The following is a 26,315-nucleotide window of genomic DNA, read 5'->3' as shown; positions in this document are numbered from 1 at the left end:
TCCTCCCAAGAAGAAAACCAAGAAGGCCTTTGTCGCACCTAGATTGCGGCAACAGTCTGCTCTTCAACAGTCTCCACACAACATACTAGACCCCAGAAGACACCCTACGTAGAGCAGCCGGTCTGATCGAACATCTAAAGAAGGTCACGCCTATCACAGCCACCATGAAGGAACCACACAAGCTCACTCTCAAAGCTAGCATGGCCTTGAAGACCAGCAAGATTACATACAATGTGAACTGAAGCATCCTCCCATACGTCAGAGAGACTGCCACATCAGGACACAGGACAGCACCAGACTGGAAACCCAAAACCAGAAGGCAGGCCACATCCACCTACCCTCCCAGGAGCTGGGACACCACCAGAACTGCAGACTCTCCTGCCGCTTACCGAAGATCTGCATCTTCAAGCGATAGGCTTCATTCCCACAAAAAAGTGTTTCTTGTCAACAATCACACATCCCATCTCTTGGCTCCTGGCCCTGCTCTGTGCTTTGTGTTCCCCAGCTCGGCCTGTCGCTTACCAATACCCAAACATTTGCACAAGATAATATTACACAATCTGTGCAAGTGGACATGCCTGCCCTGGACAGTGATGAGTGGTGGCTCTTCCCTTCTGTAGAAGATAGTATTGCACAATTTGTATAAGTAGGCATGCCTGCTCTGGACACCGAGTAGTGGAGGGATCCAACCACACTCTTACATACAAGATCTTATTGTACGGGTGGACGTGCCTGCTCTGGACACCGAGTACTGGAGGGATCCCACCACACTCTTACATGCAAGATCTTATTGTACGAGTGGACGTGCCTGCTCTGGACACCGAGTAGTGGAGGGATCCCACCACACTCTTACATACAAGATCTTATTGTACGAGTGGACGTGCCTGCTCTGGACAAAGAGTAGTGGAGGGATCCCACCACACTCTTACATACAAGATCTTATTGTAGGGGTGGATGTGCCTGCTCTGGACACCGAGTAGTGGAGGGATCCAACCACACGAGTGGACGTGCCTGCTCTGGACACCGAGTAGTGGAGGATCCCACCACACTCTTACATACAAGATCTTATTGTACGGGTGGACGTGCCTGCTCTGGACACCGAGTAGTGGAGGGATCCAACCACACTCTTACATACAAGATCTTACTGTACGAGTGGACGTGCCTGCTCTGGACACCGAGTAGCGGAGGGATCCCACCACACTCTTACATACAAGATCTTACTGTACGAGTGGACGTGCCTGCTCTGGACACCGAGTAGTGGAGGGATCCCACCACACTCTTACATACAAGATCTTACTGTACGAGTGGACGTGCCTGCTCTGGACACCGAGTAGTGGAGGGATCCCACCACACTCTTACATACAAGATCTTACTATACGAGTGGACGTGCCTGATCTGTACACCGAGTAGTGGAGGGATCCCACCACACTCTTACATACAAGATCTTACTGTACGAGTGGACATGCCTGCTCTGGACACCGAATTGTGGCGGACGGCTTCCTCTTCACATACAAGATAATACTGCACAATTTGCACAAGTGGACATGCCTGCTCTGGACACCTATTAATGGCAGAAATCCGATTAGTTGCAGTTAATCACTTGCCTAACGGCAAAGGCCGAATTTCATCAAAATAGCTGCACCCTGGACAGCTATCTCGTGATAATTAGCAGAGTTGTTGGTCATCCTTCAAGAACAGAGAGACAGTGGACTTCCCCTACATGTGTGAGTGATCCACAAGTCAGTGGCAATGTTTCTGAACAAGCCACCATGAAGTTCAATGAGAAGACAAGGGCCCGTGGGACAGTGCAAGGGATCCACCACAAAGGACTAGTGCTTGAAACACCAAGACCTGGTGCAAGGGGTCCTGAGCGCCAAGTAGGAGTAGCTGGGGGTAGCAGCTCCTAACCTGGGCTAGCCCTTTGCTGCCCTGGTGTCAGGGGTGATGAAGGCAGCGGCAAGAACAGAAAGTAAACAGGCCTCTCACCGCTATGCCTGTGTGCACCTCTAAGCACTCAGCAGCACAGAGGAGGGTACGAGGAGGTAACCTGTGATGTCACCGTGGGTCACAGGGTTCAGGAAGTTAGGAACGGAAAGTAAACAGGACTCTCACCGCTATGCCTGTGTGCACATCTAGGCCCTCAGCAGCACAGGAGGGTATGAGGCGTTAAACTGTGATGTCACCGTGGGTCACAGGATGTGTGTGATGTCACCGTGGGTCACAGGGTGATTGTGATATCACCGTGGGTCACAGGGGTCATGAAGGCAGGAACAGAAAGTAAACATGCCTCTCAGAGCTATGCCTATGTGCAATTTCTGCTCCGAGCTCATCTCCAGGCCCTCAGCAGCACAGAGGAGGGTATGAGGAGCTAACCTGTGATGTCACCGTGGGTCACTGGGTGGCTGTGATATCACCGTCGGTCACAGGGGTCAGGAAGTTAGAAATGGAAAGTAAACATACATCTTTGAGCTATGCCTGTGTGCACCTCTAAGCACTCAGCAGCACAGGAGAGGGTATGAGGAGCTAACCTGTGATGTCATCGTGGGTCACTGGGTGTGAGTGGTGTCACCGTGTGTTACAGGGCGAGTGTGATATCACCGTGGGTCACAGGGGTCATGAAGTTAAAAACAGAAAGTATACGGGCATCTCAGAGCTATGCCTGTGCGCACCTCTAAGCACTCAGCAGCACAGAGGAGGGTATGAGGAGCTAACCTGTGATGTCACTGTGGGTCACAGGGTGTGTGGTGTCACCGTGGGTCACAGCGGTCATGAAGGCAGAAAAAGATAACAAACAGACCTCCCAGAGTTATGCATGTGTAAAGTTTCTGCTCCCAGCTCATCTCCAAGCACTCAGCAGCACAGAGGAGGCTATGATGAGATAACCTGTGATGTCACCGCAGCCAAAGGGTGTGTGATGTCACTTATCCTAACCCTGGAGCTCGAGGGAACACACGCAAGGGGGCCGTAGGGAGCAGTCACAAACCAGTGAACTTTAGTAAACCGTTTAGTGCAAGAAGCGAGCACGAGGGCGCGCGCACGGGGGGGGGGGGGGGGGGGGGGGGGAGGCGGGTGGTATCCTTCACAACAGCCTCTAGAGTACTACATTCCTGCGGCGAGCACAGCACATTCCTCTTCCCGGGAAAAAAACAACGTAAAAAGCACAAAAACAACCCGGGGTGGTACAGTTTGTTTAATCTGCTCGGGCCCGGTGGATTCTATTCCAGCGGGAATGTGCTTGTGCCTGGGAGCCGGAGGATGTCCACATGAACCTGTGCACACAAAGGGAGACAGGTAATGACGGCTTCACCTGAGTGACAGGCAGACTCCAGGCACTAGGGTAACAGGAAACCGAGATCTGCACAACAACACTGCCAGGCTATGAATCCACCACCTGACAGACTACTGCACCACCAGGAGAAGGGCCACAGCAACACAAGACTACTGCACCTCCAGGAGAAGGGCCACAGCCACCACAACACAAGACTACTGCACCACCAGGAGAAGGGCCACAGCAACACAAGACTACTGCACCTCCAGGAGAAGGGCCACAGCCACACAAGACTACTGCACCGCCAGGAGAAGGACAACAGCAACACAAGACTACTGCACCACCAGGAGAAGGGCCACAGCAACACAAGACTACTGCACCACCAGGAGAAGGACCACAGCAACACAAGACTACTGCACCGCCAGGAGAAGGGCCACAGCAACACAAGACTACTGCACCGCCAGGAGAAGGGCCACAGCAACACAAGACTACTGCACCGCCATGAGAAGGGCCACAGCAACACAAGACTACTGCACCGCCAGGAGAAGGACAACAGCAACACAAGACTACTGCACCGCCAGGAGAAGGGCCACAGCAACACAAGACTACTGCACCGCCAGGAGAAGGGCCACAGCAACACAAGACTACTGCACCGCCAGGAGAAGGACCACAGCAACACAAGACTACTGCACCGCCAGGAGAAGGGCCACAGCAACACAAGACTACTGCACCACCAGGAGAAGGGCCACAGCAACACAAGACTACTGCACCACCAGGACAAGGGCCACAGCAACACAAGACTACTGCACCACCAGGAAAAGGACCACAGCAACACAAGACTACTGCACCACCAGGAGAAGGGCCACAGCAACACAAGACTACTGCACCACCAGGAGAAGGGCCACAGCCACCACAACACAAGACTACTGCACCACCAGGAGAAGGGCCACAGCTACCACAACACAAGACTACTGCACCACCAGGAGAAGGGCCACAGCAACACAAGACTACTGCACCACCAGGAGAAGGACCACAGCAACACAAGACTACTGCACCACCAGGAGAAGGGCCACAGCAACACAAGACTACTGCACCACCAGGAGAAGGGCCACAGCTACCACAACACAAGACTACTGCACCACCAGGAGAAGGGCCACAGCAACACAAGACTACTGCACCACCAGGAGAAGGGCCACAGCAACACAAGACTACTGCACCACCAGGAGAAGGGCCACAGCAACACAAGACTACTGCACCACCAGGAGAAGGGCCACAGCTACCACAACACAAGACTACTGCACCGCCAGGAGAAGGGCCACAGCCACCACAACACAAGACTACTGCACCGCCAGGAGAAGGGCCACAGCTACCACAACACAAGACTACTGCACCGCCAGGAGAAGGGCCACAGCAACACAAGACTACTGCACCACCAGGAGAAGGGCCACAGCAACACAAGACTACTGCACCACCAGGAGAAGGGCCACAGCCACCACAACACAAGACTACTGCACCACCAGGAGAAGGGCCACAGCCACACAAGACTACTGCACCACCAGGAGAAGGGCCACAGCAACACAAGACTACTGCACCACCAGGAGAAGGGCCACAGCTACCACAAGACTACTGCACCACCAGGAGAAGGGCCACAGCTACCACAAGACTACTGCACCGCCAGGAGAAGGGCCACAGCCACCACAACACAAGACTACTGCACCGCCAGGAGAAGGGCCACAGCCACCACAACACAAGACTACTGCACCACCAGGAGAAGGGCCACAGCAACACAAGACTACTGCACCACCAGGAGAAGGGCCACAGCAACACAAGACTACTGCACCACCAGGAAAAGGACCACAGAAACACAAGACTACTGCACCACCAGGAGAAGGGCCACAGCAACACAAGACTACTGCACCACCAGGAGAAGGGCCACAGCAACACAAGACTACTGCACCACCAGGAGAAGGGCCACAGCTACCACAACACAAGACTACTGCACCACCAGGAGAAGGGCCACAGCCACACAAGACTACTGCACCACCAGGAGAAGGGCCACAGCAACACAAGACTACTGCACCACCAGGAGAAGGGCCACAGCAACACAAGACTACTGCACCACCAGGAGAAGGGCCACAGCTACCACAAGACTACTGCACCGCCAGGAGAAGGGCCACAGCTACCACAAGACTACTGCACCGCCAGGAGAAGGGCCACAGCTACCACAACACAAGACTACTGCACCGCCAGGAGAAGGGCCACAGCTACCACAACACAAGACTACTGCACCACCAGGAGAAGGGCCACAGCAACACAAGACTACTGCACCACCAGGAGAAGGGCCACAGCAACACAAGACTACTGCACCACCAGGAGAAGGGCCACAGCCACCACAACACAAGACTACTGCACCACCAGGAGAAGGGCCACAGCCACACAAGACTACTGCACCACCAGGAGAAGGGCCACAGCAACACAAGACTACTGCACCACCAGGAGAAGGGCCACAGCAACACAAGACTACTGCACCACCAGGAGAAGGGCCACAGCTACCACAAGACTACTGCACCACCAGGAGAAGGGCCACAGCTACCACAAGACTACTGCACCGCCAGGAGAAGGGCCACAGCCACCACAACACAAGACTACTGCACCACCAGGAGAAGGGCCACAGCCACCACAACACAAGACTACTGCACCACCAGGAGAAGGGCCACAGCCACCACAACACAAGACTACTGCACCACCAGGAGAAGGACCACAGCAACACAAGACTACTGCACCACCAGGAGAAGGGCCACAGCCACCACAACACAAGACTACTGCACCACCAGGAGAAGGACCACAGCAACACAAGACTACTGCACCACCAGGAGAAGGGCCACAGCTACCACAACACAAGACTACTGCACCACCAGAAGAAGGGCCACAGCAACACAAGACTACTGCACCACCAGGAGAAGGGCCACAGCAACACAAGACTACTGCACCACCAGGAGAAGGGCCACAGCAACACAAGACTACTGCACCACCAGGAGAAGGGCCACAGCCACCACAACACAAGACTACTGCACCACCAGGAGAAGGGCCACAGCTACCACAACACAAGACTACTGCACCACCAGGAGAAGGGCCACAGCAACACAAGACTACTGCACCACCAGGAGAAGGACCACAGCAACACAAGACTACTGCACCACCAGGAGAAGGGCCACAGCTACCACAACACAAGACTACTGCACCACCAGGAGAAGGGCCACAGCAACACAAGACTACTGCACCACCAGGAGAAGGGCCACAGCCACCACAACACAAGACTACTGCACCACCAGGAGAAGGACCACAGCAACACAAGACTACTGCACCACCAGGAGAAGGGCCACAGCAACACAAGACTACTGCACCACCAGGAGAAGGGCCACCACAACACAAGACTACTGCACCACCAGGAGAAGGGCCACAGCAACACAAGACTACTGCACCACCAGGAGAAGGGCCACAGCAACACAAGACTACTGCACCACCAGGAGAAGGGCCACCACAACACAAGACTACTGCACCACCAGGAGAAGGGCCACAGCCACCACAACACAAGACTACTGCACCACCAGGAGAAGGGCCACAGCAACACAAGACTACTGCACCACCAGGAGAAGGGCCACAGCAACACAAGACTACTGCACCACCAGGAGAAGGGCCACAGCAACACAAGACTACTGCACCTCCAGGAGAAGGGCCACAGCCACCACAACACAAGACTACTGCACCACCAGGAGAAGGGCCACAGCAACACAAGACTACTGCACCACCAGGAGAAGGGCCACAGCCACCACAACACAAGACTACTGCACTGCCAGGAGAAGGACCACAGCAACACAAGACTACTGCACCACCAGGAGAAGGGCCACAGCAACACAAGACTACTGCACCGCCAGGAGAAGAGCCACAGCAACACAAGACTACTGCACCACCAGGAGAAGGGCCACAGCAACACAAGACTACTGCACCACCAGGAGAAGGGCCACAGCAACACAAGACTACTGCACCACCAGGAGAAGGGCCACAGCAACACAAGACTACTGCACCACCAGAAGGGCCACAGCAACACAAGACTACTGCACCACCAGGAGAAGGGCCACAGCCACCACAACACAAGACTACTGCACCACCAGGAGAAGGGCCACAGCAACACAAGACTACTGCACCACCAGGAGAAGGACCACAGCAACACAAGACTACTGCACCACCAGGAGAAGGGCCACAGCAACACAAGACTACTGCACCACCAGGAGAAGGGCCACCACAACACAAGACTACTGCACCACCAGGAGAAGGGCCACAGCAACACAAGACTACTGCACCACCAGGAGAAGGGCCACAGCAACACAAGACTACTGCACCACCAGGAGAAGGGCCACAGCCACCACAACACAACACTACTGCACCGCCAGGAGAAGGGCCACAGCAACACAAGACTACTGCACCACCAGAAGGGCCACAGCCACCACAAGACTACTGCACCACCAGGAGAAGGGCCACAGCCACCACAACACAAGACTACTGCACCGCCAGGAGAAGGGCCACAGCAACACAAGACTACTGCACCACCAGGAGAAGGGCCACAGCAACACAAGACTACTGCACCACCAGGAGAAGGGCCACAGCAACACAAGACTACTGCACCACCAGGAGAAGGGCCACCGCAACACAAGACTACTGCACCACCAGGAGAAGGGCCACAGCAACACAAGACTACTGCACCTCCAGGAGAAGGGCCACAGCCACACAAGACTACTGCACCACCAGGAGAAGGGCCACAGCAACACAAGACTACTGCACCACCAGGAGAAGGGCCACAGCAACACAAGACTACTGCACCACCAGGAGAAGGGGCACAGCAACACAAGACTACTGCACCTCCAGGAGAAGGGCCACAGCCACACAAGACTACTGCACCACCAGGAGAAGGGCCACAGCAACACAAGACTACTGCACCACCAGGAGAAGGGCCACAGCAACACAAGACTACTGCACCACCAGGAAAAGGACCACAGAAACACAAGACTACTGCACCACCAGGAGAAGGGCCACAGCAACACAAGACTACTGCACCACCAGGAGAAGGGCCACAGCAACACAAGACTACTGCACCACCAGGAGAAGGGCCACAGCTACCACAACACAAGACTACTGCACCACCAGGAGAAGGGCCACAGCTACCACAACACAAGACTACTGCACCGCCAGGAGAAGGGCCACAGCCACCACAACACAAGACTACTGCACCGCCAGGAGAAGGGCCACAGCTACCACAACACAAGACTACTGCACCACCAGGAGAAGGGCCACAGCAACACAAGACTACTGCACCACCAGGAGAAGGGCCACAGCAACACAAGACTACTGCACCACCAGGAGAAGGGCCACAGCCACCACAACACAAGACTACTGCACCACCAGGAGAAGGGCCACAGCCACACAAGACTACTGCACCACCAGGAGAAGGGCCACAGCAACACAAGACTACTGCACCACCAGGAGAAGGGCCACAGCTACCACAAGACTACTGCACCACCAGGAGAAGGGCCACAGCTACCACAAGACTACTGCACCGCCAGGAGAAGGGCCACAGCCACCACAACACAAGACTACTGCACCACCAGGAGAAGGGCCACAGCCACCACAACACAAGACTACTGCACCACCAGGAGAAGGGCCACAGCAACACAAGACTACTGCACCACCAGGAGAAGGGCCACAGCAACACAAGACTACTGCACCACCAGGAGAAGGGCCACAGCAACACAAGACTACTGCACCACCAGGAAAAGGACCACAGAAACACAAGACTACTGCACCACCAGGAGAAGGGCCACAGCAACACAAGACTACTGCACCACCAGGAGAAGGGCCACAGCAACACAAGACTACTGCACCACCAGGAGAAGGGCCACAGCAACACAAGACTACTGCACCACCAGGAGAAGGGCCACAGCAACACAAGACTACTGCACCACCAGGAGAAGGGCCACAGCTACCACAACACAAGACTACTGCACCACCAGGAGAAGGGCCACAGCCACCACAACACAAGACTACTGCACCACCAGGAGAAGGGCCACAGCCACACAAGACTACTGCACCACCAGGAGAAGGGCCACAGCAACACAAGACTACTGCACCACCAGGAGAAGGGCCACAGCAACACAAGACTACTGCACCACCAGGAGAAGGGCCACAGCTACCACAAGACTACTGCACCACCAGGAGAAGGGCCACAGCTACCACAAGACTACTGCACCGCCAGGAGAAGGGCCACAGCTACCACAACACAAGACTACTGCACCGCCAGGAGAAGGGCCACAGCTACCACAACACAAGACTACTGCACCACCAGGAGAAGGGCCACAGCAACACAAGACTACTGCACCACCAGGAGAAGGGCCACAGCCACCACAACACAAGACTACTGCACCACCAGGAGAAGGGCCACAGCCACACAAGACTACTGCACCACCAGGAGAAGGGCCACAGCAACACAAGACTACTGCACCACCAGGAGAAGGGCCACAGCAACACAAGACTACTGCACCACCAGGAGAAGGGCCACAGCTACCACAAGACTACTGCACCACCAGGAGAAGGGCCACAGCTACCACAAGACTACTGCACCGCCAGGAGAAGGGCCACAGCCACCACAACACAAGACTACTGCACCACCAGGAGAAGGGCCACAGCCACCACAACACAAGACTACTGCACCACCAGGAGAAGGGCCACAGCCACCACAACACAAGACTACTGCACCACCAGGAGAAGGACCACAGCAACACAAGACTACTGCACCACCAGGAGAAGGGCCACAGCCACCACAACACAAGACTACTGCACCACCAGGAGAAGGACCACAGCAACACAAGACTACTGCACCACCAGGAGAAGGGCCACAGCTACCACAACACAAGACTACTGCACCACCAGGAGAAGGGCCACAGCAACACAAGACTACTGCACCACCAGGAGAAGGGCCACAGCCACCACAACACAAGACTACTGCACCACCAGGAGAAGGACCACAGCAACACAAGACTACTGCACCACCAGTAGAAGGGCCACAGCAACACAAGACTACTGCACCACCAGGAGAAGGGCCACCACAACACAAGACTACTGCACCACCAGGAGAAGGGCCACAGCAACACAAGACTACTGCACCACCAGGAGAAGGGCCACAGCAACACAAGACTACTGCACCACCAGGAGAAGGGCCACCACAACACAAGACTACTGCACCACCAGGAGAAGGGCCACAGCCACCACAACACAAGACTACTGCACCACCAGGAGAAGGGCCACAGCAACACAAGACTACTGCACCACCAGGAGAAGGGCCACAGCAACACAAGACTACTGCACCGCCAGAAGGGCCACAGCAACACAAGACTACTGCACCGCCAGGAGAAGGGCCACAGCAACACAAGACTACTGCACCACCAGGAGAAGGGCCACAGCAACACAAGACTACTGCACCACCAGGAGAAGGGCCACAGCCACCACAACACAAGACTACTGCACCACCAGGAGAAGGACCACAGCAACACAAGACTACTGCACCACCAGGAGAAGGGCCACAGCCACCACAACACAAGACTACTGCACCACCAGGAGAAGGACCACAGCAACACAAGACTACTGCACCACCAGGAGAAGGGCCACAGCAACACAAGACTACTGCACCACCAGGAGAAGGGCCACAGCTACCACAACACAAGACTACTGCACCACCAGGAGAAGGACCACAGCAACACAAGACTACTGCACCACCAGGAGAAGGGCCACAGCCACCACAACACAAGACTACTGCACCACCAGGAGAAGGACCACAGCAACCACAACACAAGGCTACTGCGCCACCAGGAGAAGGACCACAGCAACACAAGACTACTGCACCACCAGGAGAAGGGCCACAGCAACACAAGACTACTGCACCACCAGGAGAAGGGCCACAGCTACCACAACACAAGACTACTGCACCACCAGGAGAAGGACCACAGCAACACAAGACTACTGCACCACCAGGAGAAGGGCCACAGCCACCACAACACAAGACTACTGCACCACCAGGAGAAGGACCACAGCAACCACAACACAAGGCTACTGCGCCACCAGGAGAAGGACCACAGCAACACAAGACTACTGCACCACCAGGAGAAGGGCCACAGCAACACAAGACTACTGCCCCACCAGGAGAAGGCCCACGGCAACCACAACACAAGGCTACTGCGCCACCAGGAGAAGGACCACAGCAACACAAGACTACTGCACCACCAGGAGAAGGCCCACGGCAACACAAGACTACTGCACCACCAGGAGAAGGGCCACAGCCACCACAACACAAGACTACTGCACCACCAGGAGAAGGGCCACAGCAACACAAGACTACTGCACCACCAGGAGAAGGACCACAGCAACACAAGACTACTGCACCACCAGGAGAAGGGCCACAGCAACACAAGACTACTGCACCACCAGGAGAAGGGCCACAGCCACCACAACACAAGACTACTGCACCGCCAGGAGAAGGACCACAGCAACACAAGACTACTGCACCACCAGGAGAAGGGCAACAGCAACACAAGACTACTGCACCACCAGGAGAAGGGCCACAGCAACACAAGACTACTGCACCGCCAGGAGAAGGGCCACGGCAACCACAAGACTACTGCACCGCCAGGAGAAGGGCCACAGCAACACAAGACTACTGCACCACCAGGAGAAGGGCCACAGCAACACAAGACTACTGCACCACCAGAAGGGCCACAGCCACCACAAGACTACTGCACCACCAGGAGAAGGGCCACGGCAACCACAACACAAGACTACTGCACCGCCAGGAGAAGGGCCACAGCTACCACAAGACTACTGCACCACCAGGAGAAGGGCCACAGCCACCACAAGACTACTGCACCACCAGGAGAAGGGACACAGCTACCACAACACAAGACTACTGCACCACCAGGAGAAGGGACACAGCTACCACAACACAAGACTACTGCACCGCCAGGACAAGGGCCACAGCAACACAAGACTACTGCACCACCAGGAGAAGGGCCACAGCAACACAAGACTACTGCACCACCAGGAGAAGGGCCACAGCCACCACAACACAAGACTACTGCACCACCAGGAGAAGGACCACAGCAACACAAGACTACTGCACCACCAGGAGAAGGGCCACAGCCACCACAACACAAGACTACTGCACCACCAGGAGAAGGGCCACAGCAACACAAGACTACTGCACCACCAGGAGAAGGGCCACAGCAACACAAGACTACTGCACCACCAGAAGGGCCACAGCCACCACAAGACTACTGCACCACCAGAAGGGCCACAGCCACCACAACACAAGACTACTGCACCACCAGGAGAAGGACCACAGCAACACAAGACTACTGCACCACCAGGAGAAGGGCCACAGCAACACAAGACTACTGCACCACCAGGAGAAGGGCCACAGCCACCACAACACAAGACTACTGCACCACCAGGAGAAGGACCACAGCAACACAAGACTACTGCACCACCAGGAGAAGGGCCACAGCAACACAAGACTACTGCACCACCAGAAGGGCCACAGCCACCACAAGACTACTGCACCACCAGGAGAAGGGCCACAGCCACCACAAGACTACTGCACCACCAGGAGAAGGGCCACAGCCACCACAAGACTACTGCACCACCAGGAGAAGGACCACAGCAACACAAGACTACTGCACCACCAGGAGAAGGGCCACAGCAACACAAGACTACTGCACCACCAGAAGGGCCACAGCCACCACAAGACTACTGCACCACCAGGAGAAGGGCCACAGCCACCACAAGACTACTGCACCACCAGGAGAAGGGCCACAGCAATACAAGACTACTGCACCACCAGGAGAAGGGCCACAGCCACCATAACACAAGACTACTGCACCACCAGGAGAAGGGCCACAGCAACACAAGACTACTACACCGCCAGGAGAAGGACCACAGCAACACAAGACTACTGCACCACCAGGAGAATGGCCACAGCTACCACAACACAAGACTACTGCACCACCAGGAGAAGGACCACAGCAACACAAGACTACTGCACCACCAGGAGAAGGGCCACAGCAACACAAGACTAATGCACCGCCAGGAGAAGGGTCACGGCAACCACAACACAAGACTACTGCACCACCAGGAGAAGGCCCACGGCAACCACAACACAAGGCTACTGCGCCACCAGGAGAAGGACCACAGCAACACAAGACTACTGCACCACCAGGAGAAGGGCCACAGCAACACAAGACTACTGCACCGCCAGGAGAAGGGCCACGGCAACCACAATACAAGACTACTGCACCACCAGGAGAAGGCCCACGTCAACCACAACACAAGGCTACTGCACCACCAGGAGAAGGGCCACAGCTACCACAACACAAGACTACTGCACCGCCAGGAGAAGGGCCACAGCTACCACAAGACTACTGCACCACCAGGAGAAGGGCCACAGCCACCACAAGACTACTGCACCACCAGGAGAAGGGCCACAGCCACCACAAGACTACTGCACCACCAGGAGAAGGGACACAGCTACCACAACACAAGACTACTGCACCGCCAGGACAAGGGCCACAGCAACACAAGACTAATGCACCACCAGGAGAAGGACCACAGCCACCACAACACAAGACTACTGCACCGCCAGGAGAAGGACCACAGCAACACAAGACTAATGCATCACCAGGAGAAGGACAACAGCAACACAAGACTACTGCACCACCAGGAGAAGGACAACAGCAACACAAGACTACTGCACCACCAGGAGAAGGCCCACGGCAACCACAACACAAGACTACTGCACCGCCAGGAGAAGGACCACAGCCACCACAACACAAGACTACTGCACCGCCAGGAGAAGGGCCACAGCAACACAAGACTACTGCACCACCAGGAGAAGGACCACAGCAACACAAGACTACTGCACCACCAGGAGAAGGGCCACAGCAACACAAGACTACTGCACCACCAGGAGAAGGGCCACAGCAACACAAGACTACTGCACCACCAGGAGAAGGACCACAGCAACACAAGACTACTGCACCACCAGGAGAAGGGCCACAGCTACCACAACACAAGACTACTGCGCCACCAGGAGAAGGACCACAGCAACACAAGACTACTGCACCGCCAGGAGAAGGACAACAGCAACACAAGACTACTGCACCACCAGGAGAAGGACAACAGCAACACAAGACTACTGCACCGCCAGGAGAAGGGCCACAGCAACACAAGAATACTGCACCACCAGGAGAAGGGCCACAGCAACACAAGACTACTGCACCGCCAGGAGAAGGGCCACAGCTACCACAAGACTACTGCACCGCCAGGAGAAGGGCCACAGCAACACAAGACTACTGCACCGCCAGGAGAAGGGCCACAGCTACCACAAGACTACTGCACCGCCAGGAGAAGGGCCACAGCTACCACAAGACTACTGCACCGCCAGGAGAAGGGCCACAGCTACCACAACACAAGACTACTGCACCACCAGGAGAAGGACAACAGCAACACAAGACTACTGCACCACTAGGAGAAGGGCCACAGCTACCACAACACAAGACTACTGCACCACCAGGAGAAGGACAACAGCAACACAAGACTACTGCACCACCAGGAGAAGGACAACAGCAACACAAGACTACTGCACCGCCAGGAGAAGGACAACAGCAACACAAGACTACTGCACCGCCAGGAGAAGGACAACAGCAACACAAGACTACTGCCCCACCAGGAGAAGGAGCACAGCAACCACAATATGAGACTACTGCACCGCTGGGAGTAGGTCAATGGCTACCACAACACTAGACTACTGCAGGACCAGGAGAAGGATCATGGCAACCACAACATAAAACTACTGTACCACCAGGAGAATTACTATGGCAACAACAACACAAGTCTATTGCACCACCGGGAGTACGTCCATGACTACCAAAACACAAGTGTCGTAAGGATCCTTGTATTTCTACAAAGCTGTTGGATTAGGGGCGGCAGCACCTCTGACTGTAGGCGACAATCACTCCCACAACAGTTGGCAGCTGTCAGCCCAACCCTTCCGACTTTCGAGCTGCACCTCACCAAAACACAAACAGTAAAGGTGATTTCTGGCAGCCTAGAACATGGACTCTGAAATTCTCTCTGGAAATTGTAGTGCAACAAGTCATACCCTTTTCTCTCATTAGAAATGAGTCTCTTACAAACATATGCAAGAAAGAAGATGCAGAACAGTTCTCAATACATTCGTTGAAAAGACTGCAATCCACAATAAAATACATGAGCTGCAATGATTAGGATAATGACAATAGACAAAATCAGGGTTGTGAGAATAAGCGACGTGGATAGGAACAATCCCAACATTTTGCGATAAACATGAATATACAAATTCCTCCCTAAAGCGTATTGCCTACCCTAAAGGGAGCAAGGTATGATAAACCTAATCTACCCAAGCCATGTTCATGAGAAGCCCCAACCGCAGTTACCTTAGAACAAGGTCGGCCTCCAGTTTCCAAATCAGGCAGTGTAGAGACACAAAGGCTGAGGTCCGCTGCAAATTGACATGCAGTATGGATGGAATATCCTGGGTGGAACCCCCTCTAATGACCTTGGTCTCACAAAGTGTTTTTATAAATCCCAAGTTTATATCTGTGCAGACATCCTGATGTGGGTGTGTACCTAAGAGCTAGATTGTGTGCGCAAACTTGGATCGTCAATATCCCAACAAAATGCCTGACATGTTCATATTCTGTTCTTGTCTAACATGAAGCAAAGGAACATGATGACAATCCAATACGTACATTACTGATAATGACGCTTTCACGTAATGGCAACTGATTATAAAAAAAAAAAATCCTTATAAAATACAACAACTGCAAGAACTGCAAGTACTGCTAAAATGAACAAAAATTAATAATAAACAGAGTATGTTAGCCTAGGTAAAAGGGCACAGGCCTGCAAGCCGAAGCTAAGCTAAACTCCTACACCACACCAAGTGAAGGACCACGGCAACCACAAGATTACTGCACCACCAGGTGAAGGACCATGGCAACCACAACATGAGACGACTGCACCATCAGGAGAAGCACCACAGCAACCACAACACAAGACAACTTGCAACACCAGGAGTAGGACCACAGCTACCACAACACAAGACCACTGCACCACCAGGAGAAGGTCCAGAGAATCCATACCACAAAACTACTGCACCACCAGGTGTAGGACCTCGGCTACCACAATAAAAGACTACTGCACCACTGGGAGTAGGTCCACAGCTACTACAACACAAGACTACTGTACTGCCAGGAGAAGGACCACGGCAACCACAACACAAGACTACTGAACCACTGGGAGTAGGTCCATGGCTACCACAATTCTCGACTACTGCACCACCAGGCGAAGGACCACAGCAACCACAACACAAGACTACTTCACCACAAGGAGAAGAACAACGGCAACCATAACAAGACTACTGCACCACCAGGAGTAGGATCATGACAACTACAACACAAGACTACTGTGACACCAAGAGAAGGACCACAGCAACCACAAGACTAGTGCGCCACCAGGAGAGGGACCACGGCAACCACAACACATGACTACTGCACCAGCAGGAAAAGGACCACAGCAACCACAACACAAGACTACTGCACCATCAGGAGAAGGACCACAGCACAAGACTACGGCACCACCAGGAGTAGGACCATGACAACCACAACACAAGATTGCAGCACCACCAGGAGTAGGACCACAGCAACCACAACACAAGATTACAGCACCACCAGGAGTAGGACCATGGCAACCACAACACAAGATAACTGCACAACCTGGAGAAGGGCCATGACAACCGCAACACAAGGCTACTGCACCAAGAGGAGAAGGACCACAGCAACAAGACACCTGCACCACCAGGAGCAGGACCACAGCAACCACAACACAAGGCTACTGCACCACCAGGAGAAGGACCACACAACCACAACACACGATTACTGTACCACCAGGAATAGGACCACGGCAACCACAACACAAGACTATTGCACCACCAGGAGAAGGACCACGGCAAACACAACAGAAGACTACGGCACTGCCTGGAGAAGGCCCACGGCAACCACTACACGAGACTACTGCACCACCAGGTATAGGACCACGGCAACCACTACACAAGACTACTGCACCACCAGGAATAGGACCACAGCAACCACAACATGAGACTACTGCACTACCAGGAGAAGGACTTCAGCAGCCACAACACAAGACTACTGCACCACCAGGAGTAGGACCACAGCAACCACAACACAAGACTACTGCACCAGGAGACGGATACAGCAATCACAAGACTACTGCACCACCAGGAGTAGGCCCACAGCAACCACAACACCACTGCACCAACAGTAGAAGGACGACGGCTACCACAACACAAGACTACTGAACCACCGGGAGAATTACTATGGCAATCACAACACAAGAGTACAGAACCACCTGGAGAAGGACCACGGCAACCACAACACAAGACTACTAGACCATCAGCAGAATTACCACAAGAACCACAACACAAGACTACTGCACAACCAGGAGACGGACCATGGCAACGACAACACAAGACTACTGCACTACCAGGAGTAGGACCACAGCAACCACAACACAAGACTGCTGTACCACCAGGAGTAGGACCACAGCAACCACAACACAAGACTTCTGCACCACCAGGAGAAGGATCACAGCGACCACAAGACTACTGCACCACCAAGAGCAGGACCACAGCAACCACAACACAAGATTACTGCACCACCAGGAGAAGGACCATGGCAACCACAACACAAGACTACTGCGCCACCAGGAGAAGGACCACAGCAACCACAACAAAAGACCACTGCGCCAACAGGAGAAGGACCACACCAACCACAAGACTACTGCATCACCAAGAGTAGGACCACCGCAACCACAACGCAAGATTACTGCACCACCAGGAGAAGGACCAAAGCAACCACAAGACTACTGCACCAGGAGAAGGATCAAAGCAACCACAAGGCTACTGCACCACCAGGAGTGGGACCACAGCAACCACAACACCACTGCACCACTAGGAGAAGGACCACAGCAACCACAACACAAGACCACAACACCAACAGGAGAAGGACGACAGCTACCGCAACACAAGACTACTGAACCACCAGGAGAATTACTACAGCAATCACAACACAAGAGTACAGAACCACTGGGAGGACCACAGCAACCACAACCTTGTGCTTAAACAGTACTAGAGCTCCCCATGGCACATTTAAGGGCCTCAGAGAAGAAGAGCAGATATCCTAAGGCTGACCATGTCATGATTTCTAATGATATTTAATCTCAATGGCTCACCACTTTCTCATTGTAAACAATGTACTTCAGCCACTTGAAGTCCTGCCACTTGAACCCGGCCATGACGAAGAGGGAGTCCTTCTCGTACTGCTCCAGCTTCTGGATCGCTCCCTCAGGGTAGGTGATCCTCATGGTCGTTTTGCTACCCGCATCCTTCTCGTAGCCCTTCACTGGTGCAGAGTTCAACCTGGAAGGAAGCAGCAGAGAACTGGCATTAGCATTCTTCCTGCAGCAGGCATCTGCATTCCCCTACAGACGGAAGGTCTTATCAGCATCATCCTAAAAGTACAGAAGGGTACCCATGAGTAGCACCTGCTATGAGGTGGCACGAAGGAGCTTTCACGTGCTCTAAAGGGGGTAGCAGTTCATGTGGGTCCAAATGCCTCTGCTTCGTATCTTTACTGTGTGCCATTCATAGCCTCTCTAGCAGCTGGTAGTTGGCTCTACACACTTACTGACCGTGTGTTTGATATCCTTAATGCCATCCTTCCTGGCACTGAAAGCCTTCCAGGCAGTGTGCTTACTGTCATTTAAATGAGCACCAAACCCTTACTGACAGTGTATGCCATCTTACTGACAGTAAGTTCCAAACCCTTACTGACAGGGAACTTACATTCTGACAATGTGTTCCAAACCCTTAGTTTTGACAGTGTGTACCAAACCCTTACTAACAGTTTGTGTCAAGCCCTTACTGACCCTAAGTTCCTAACCCCGAGAGACTTTTCTAATCCCTTGACAGTGAGATCCAAGCCCTTATTGATAGCGATTTCCAAACCATAATAACAGTATGTTCCAAACTCTTAGTGACAAGCCCTTGATGACAGTGAGTTCCAAGCCTTTACTGACAGTGAGTACTGTACACAGACAGGACTTTCTAAGTCCTTAATGACAGTGAATTCCATACCCTGATAGTGTGTTCTATACCCTGACAGTGTGTTACATACCCTGGCAGTGTATCCCATACCCTAACACTGAGTTCCCTACTCAGTGAGCTCCATACCCCAACAGTGAGCTCCATACCCAGACACTGTGCTCCATACCTTGTCACTGTGCATACCCTGACAGTGTGTCCCATACCCTGACAGTGTGCTCCATACCCCAACACTGTGCTCCATACCCCAACACTGTGCTCCATACCCCGTCACTGTGCATACGCGGACAGTGTGTCCCATACCCTGATAGTGTGCTCCATACCCCGACAGTGTGCTCCATACCCCGACAGTGTGTCCCATACCCCGACAGTGTGTCCCATACCCCGACAGTGTGTCCCATACCCCGACAGTGTGTCCCATACCCCGACAGTGTGCTCCATACCCAGACAGTGTGCTCCATACCCCGACAGTGTGCTCCATACCCCGACAGTGTGCTCCATACCCTGTCAGTGTGTGAGTTCCATACGCTGACAGTGTGTGAGTTCCATACGCTGACAGTGTGTGAGTTCCATACGCTGACAGTGTGTGAGTTCCATACGCTGACAGTGTGTGAGTTCCATACGCTGACAGTGTGTGAGTTCCATACCCTGACAGTGAGTGAGCTCCATACCCTGACAGTGAGTGAGCTCCATACCCTGACAGTGAGTGAGCTCCATACCCTGACAGTGAGTGAGCTCCATACCCTGACAGTGAGTGAGCTCCATACCCTGACAGTGAGTGAGCTCCATAACCTGACAGTGAGTGAGTTCCATATCCTGACAGTGAGTGAGTTCCATACCCTGACAGTGTGCTCCACACCCTGAGAGTGAGCTCCATAACCTAACAGCGTAAGCCAAGCACTTGCTGACAGCGTGCTTTATATCATTAAATGTGCTTCACTTTCTATCATGTAGTGCAGTCGAAAGCTTTGCTGTCAGTGTTCTTCATGTTCTTACGGTATACTTCTTACCATTCCGGAGTTTACCCCAAAGCTTACCCCAATGGAGAACTGTGACCTCGAAAACCATAGAGACAGCGTCCCTCAAGCATGATCAACAGTTTACTTTAGATCTCTCCTTGCAGTGTACCTCTAATCCTCCTCAGCTGTGTTCATCTCTCCTAGCAGTGTTCCCCTATCCCTCCCTGGAATTGTCTTCATATCCCTCCTAGCAGTGTGCCCCAAACCCTCCCTAGAAGTATGTTAATATATAACCCTCACCGGCACTAAGTTCACATCTCCTCTAGCAGTGCCCACCAATCAGTCCTCAGCAGTCTGTTCATATTTCTCTTATCAGTGTGTCCCAAACCCCTCCCCTAGCAGTATCTTCATATCTCTGGTAACAATGTGTTTTACATTTCCCCCAATAGTGTCCTCATATGACTCTCAGCAGCGTGTTCAGATCTCTCCAAGCAATGTCCTCCAATCACTTCTCGACAGTGTGTTCTTAGAAGTGTGCCCCAAACCCTCCTTGGCAGTGTATTCATATCTCTCTTAGCAGTGTGCCCCCAAACCCTCCTTACCAGTGTGCTCAGATGTCTCCTAGCAGTGCACCCCAAACCCTCTTCGGCAGTGTGTTCATATCTCTCCTAGCAGTGTACCCCAAAACCAACCTCCTTAGCAGTGTGCTCAGATGTCTCCTAGCAGTGTGCCCCAAACCCTCCTTGGCAGTGTGTTCATATGTCTCTTAGCAGTGTGCCCCAAACCCTCCTTGGCAGTGTGTTCATATCTCTCTTAGCAGTGTGCCCCAAACCCTCCTTCGCAGTGTGTTCATATCTCTCTTAGCAGTGTGCCCCAAACCCTCCTTGTCACTGTGTTCATGTGTCTCCTAGCAGTGTGCCCCATACCCTCCTTGGCAGTGTGTTAATATCTCTCTTAGCAGTGTTCCCCAAACCCTCCTTGGCAGTCTGTTCATATCTCTCCTAGCAGTGTGCTCCAGGCCCTCATGGTAGTGTGTTCATGTGTCTCCTAGCAGTGTGCCGCAAACCCTCCTTGGCAGTCTGTTCATATCTCTCTTAGCAGTGTGCTCCAGGCCCTCATGGTAGTGTGTTCATGTGTCTCCTAGCAGTGTGCTGCAAACCCTCCTTGGCAGTGTGTTCATATCTCTCTTAGCAGTGTGCCCCAAACCCTCCTTGGCAGTGAGTTCATGTGTCTCCTAGCAGTGTGCCCCATACCCTCCTTGGCAGTGTGTTAATATCACTCCTAGCAGTGTGCCCCAAACCCTCCTTGGCAGTGAGTTCATGTGTCTCCTAGCAGTGTGCCCCATACCCTCCTTGGCAGTGTGTTAATATCTCTCTTAGCAGTGTGCTCCAGGCCCTCCTTGGCAGTCTGTTCATATCTCTCTTAGCAGTGTGCCCCATACCCTCCTTGGCAGTGAGTTCATGTGTCTCCTAGCAGTGTGCCCCAAACCCTCCTTGGCAGTGTGTTCATGTCTCTCTTAGCAGTGTGCCCCAAACCCTCATAGCAGTGCAGTCCATGGTAGTGGGATCACTACCCTCGTGCACGGTCATAAAATAATATTTACCCCAAAATAGGGAAAAATCAGGATCTAAGCAAATCACGCTTTCCTGGCGTTCACCAGTTTTAACAAGTACAGCATGCCTACACCAAGGTGAAACACACAGCACAGCCTACCTTTCTTGGAGGGCCCCCACAGGCAAACTGCATGAAACCCTTAGGACCAGATAATGATCCTCGGGCCCCGGAAGATGAAGACATGTCCTGCTGTCACTAATTAATGCAAGTTCAAAATGCAGATGTCCTTCATCATGCCCAGAGACCACCAAGGTTTACAACAGTGGTAAAAACATCAGTCTGAGCCAGCTCACTCTGGCAAACACAAGTGACTACCGTGTATGAGCTTCCTAGACCTAGCGCTCTTGCATGGGCTTTCTTTAATGCAAGACCTACCAGAAGAATGGATGTATGATCCATCAACATCCTCGCTCTCACAGAGATATTGGTTCACCTGACACCACTGGGTCTGTATCTTGTCTACCTTAAAGTAGGGGGTGGGGCAGAGTAATATGGTAGCCCTCCTTCACAAGATTTGAAATGTCTGGAGGGAAATACAAGTCACTGCTTATGACAACTAGTAGTTATATGCATCACCTGCCCTTCTCCTGCATGCTATTTATCACCATTCCCCACCCTCCTGTGAGCCTGCTACCTTTCAGGATGACCTCTTAATCCAAACAAACCACATCCTTTCAATTACACAGACTGACCTGAGCATTTGGGCTGAAGACCAACGCTCAAGGAATCCTCCATGATATGGACTGCCTAAGCCTCACTCAATGATGAATACACTGAACCACCTTAGAGGCCACAGCTTGGATGTACCATTCTCACTGATCAAAGAACTCCAAATCACAAACTCATTTCCCTTTCTCCTGGTCAGATAAAACCTATCAATTCTTCGACATCAAAGATTAACTATGCACAAAGCCTAAGGTGGCACCTACTACAATCCTTAATTTAAATATACTCAAACAAACACTAAAATCATCAAGTCTTCACCTATGATAAGCTTCTTAGAAAGGTTATTTCATTTCTAGTATACTGGTCACCAGCACTTTTTACTAATTTGGTTCCTTCAAGGCTCACAAAACTATCCCTAGCAGCAGGAATGAAAGTGACTGGTTCACCGATAACATATTGAACCAGGGAGGCCTAGGTAGACTAAAAGTAGCAAGACCTCACGTGAAGTCTCCTGAAAACGATAGATGTATTCAAGGATGGAAGCTCTCTCCCACCCAGAGGTGGTAAGCTTCATCATAGCCCCTCTGCACAAGGGCGGAAGGTACAGCCAATGTGGGCTACAACAGTGAACATATGGGTGGCACTTTGAGGTGGAAACAGCTATGTCCACAAACAAGAATGTGGGGGCCTTGATGAACAGGTGTGAGGATAACTTGTAAATGATGGAGTGCTGAATTATTAAAATTACCCTCCTGGTGGACCGGCGCCAGAATCAGTCATAACATCACAGCCATTCCTGCCCCAATAATCTGTTACATGATATACTGTAACAGTCCTGATCAACCTGGGGCACAGACGCAACATTAGCAAGGAGCGAAAAGACACTGGAGACCAAGGTCTGTAATGTCTTCTGACTCTCTTGGTCTCAGTGGGAACATGCTGTAGTCCCAGGGTGGGCAAGAGATTCCTGGTCTCAAACTCTGCCTATCTGAACCTTTTACCACTGGCGTCCTGGGACCGAACCATGTTACTGAGCCCAAAACCAAGCACCAAGCACACCTATTTAGCACTTGGCTATCAGAGCTGTGAAGTCCAGTAGTCCAAGGCTTACTCTGAGATTGTGTAGGGTTAGGAAATCAGAATTCAGTCAAACATTTATAGTTGTTTATTAAATCAGTGTCCAGTCAATGCTTTCAAGAGAAAAAGTATCTTACTTCAACCACACAACACGGTATACAAAGAATCAGATGGCAATGATATGGTAAATAGTACAGCACACAAAATATTGGAGGGTAATGTTATGCCAAACACAATATAAGGTAATTTCTTAACAGATATGGGTAGTTGATGCTACGTAAACAGCTCATTGAGTACAGCCCCCAAACGCGAGACCGCGCAGAGGAAAAGGAAGAAACCCTGTGATTGGGTTTCCCATCCACTCCCTCTGAAAGAATGATAGATGGCTGGGGGGTTAAGCAGCTCTCCACGCAGTGTCCCGTCTTTGCACTGTACCTTACACTTGAGGCCTCTTTAGTCTTCAGCCTCTGCAGGCTGAGCCTGTTGCGGTCAGTAAGGGTTGGGAGCATCTTTCTCAGGCCAAGGTAAAAATCCCATCATATAAATGAAGAAAGCCCCCCCCCGTATCATCAGAGAATCCAACAAAGGCTGAAGTCACTGTCCCTCACTGTGACTGTTATGGTGTGCGGCAAGCGTCTTGAGATTTGTCTCATTCTGAGATGACCGCGGACTGCTTTTGTGGTGTACCAGGGCCAAGCCACCACACGTTCTACATCGCATTTTGCAGAGAGGCCATGGGACACAACTTTGGTCCACTGAGTAGCCAGTGATCTCAGGTGCTCTATTTCTTTGAGCTCACTGAAGGAGCATAATTACCTCAAGGTCCCTCCGATCTACTGGTGGTGGAGATACTTTCCCAGGTGACAGCTGCAATTTCACATTTTTCCTGCCTCAGCTCCTCACAACCCTGTTCTTTTCTAGACAGCATCTGCATCTCAAGCAACCCTCCTTAGCAGTGGTTGAGCTCCTTCCCTCGAGCCAGGCCTAAGGAGGATCTTCTCCTGGTAGAGTGCAGACAGTCCAGGTCCCTGGCCCAAAGGGGAGATTGCAGTTAGTGATCCCAACTCTGGCATACAGGAACGTTTCTTGGTCTCCACAGGTGTGGGACCTCAGATTCTAGTGGAAAGATATCTTGCCCTACTGCTGGCAGTTTCTACCTACAGACAGAGTTTGTGTATTCCAAAGGTCAAGCTCTGGGACTGGGATTTGGGCAGTTTGGCTTCTGCTTATTCCTCTGAGACTGGTCCAACCAAGTCTTCATCTACAGCAGGAAGTGGAGTTGTGACTCTACTACATGGGAAATTAAAAAGGGCACAAGAAAGGGAGAGGCCTCCCAATATAACTACCCATTAACCTGTGCGTTTAACCTATTAACCTGCGTGTGTCCAGGCAACAAAAGAGTAGAAAAGGGAGAGGACAGCTGGCTCCAACCCTCCACATCCTTGCGTCTTAGCGTCTCATGCGCTACAAGAGCCTTAGGAATGCATTAGGCGAGCTCTGCACCAGCAATCTAGAACCCCCGTCTGGCAGGCTCAGCCTCTATTTTTGTACCACCTGCAGACTGTAACAGATTCCAGGGAGGCGGAGCGTGGACGCGACCAAGATGGCCACATTCTGATAGAGCTCTGCTACACCACCATCATCGCTGCCCTGGCACTGCTGCTAGATTCACACCCAGACCTCGTTACCATACATGAGACTCCGACAGTCCCCTTCATAAGCGGACCCTTCAAGACCAAAACGAATGCAGCTGCTGCCATGCTAGCATTGACATTACTTCAGAAATTGCTTCCAGACACTGAATCCATATATGATCATCTCCCCAACTGGGGGTGAGAGACTTCATGGTTTTCAAGGAGTAAGTGACCAAATTGGAATGTCCGGCGGGAAATCTAACACTGGAATATATGGTACACCCGAAAAGGCAGAAGGCAACAACATGCTCGAGGTTCTTTCATACTTGCTTCCACAACTTCTGAACCTATATCTTAAGGAACAACTCAAATTCCTAAGGGCACGTTAGATCAGAGTGAGAACTGCAGCCAAGGAAGGAAAGACACACACAATAATAGCCTATGCCTTATGTTATCAGCAAGAGCCGAAGAAAGGGGGGCCATATCAATTCAATAGCCGACATGTCATTTTCACTGTAGACTATTCATCTGATATGAATGTCAGATGTAGGAAATTTTTCTCTCTTCTACCTAGAGTGTGGAAATGTGGTACCAGGTTTGGAGGCTTAGACAGTGCTCGCAGCATGGTTACACTGGATGAGAAAACCACGAAATTTAGTGAGGCAGAGGAATTAGACTATTTGTTTTTCAATCACTAAAGGACCCCGCAATGAATGCGACTGCTCAGAGACACCAAGATTCATTAGACATCACTCAACAAATTTCTCAGTTATGCCACTGGA

General features: G+C 52.4%; 1 protein-coding gene across 4 annotated transcripts in view; it reads right to left on the bottom strand.

The window, feature by feature from the left end:
• Positions 1 to 26,315, bottom strand: part of ST3GAL3 (ST3 beta-galactoside alpha-2,3-sialyltransferase 3) — an 807,542-nt gene that overhangs the window by 184,026 nt on the left and 597,201 nt on the right. For all 4 annotated transcript variants that reach the window (XM_069227820.1, XM_069227817.1, XM_069227819.1 and 1 more), the window contains one exon: positions 18,713 to 18,899. In XM_069227820.1, coding sequence (XP_069083921.1) covers positions 18,713 to 18,899 — 187 coding nt within the window. The remainder of the gene's footprint in view (positions 1 to 18,712; positions 18,900 to 26,315) is intronic.

Source organism: Pleurodeles waltl, chromosome 4_1 (genome assembly GCF_031143425.1).
Source record: "Pleurodeles waltl isolate 20211129_DDA chromosome 4_1, aPleWal1.hap1.20221129, whole genome shotgun sequence".
Taxonomy (NCBI): domain Eukaryota; kingdom Metazoa; phylum Chordata; class Amphibia; order Caudata; family Salamandridae; genus Pleurodeles; species Pleurodeles waltl.
This window is presented reverse-complemented; position numbering and strand designations above follow the sequence as displayed.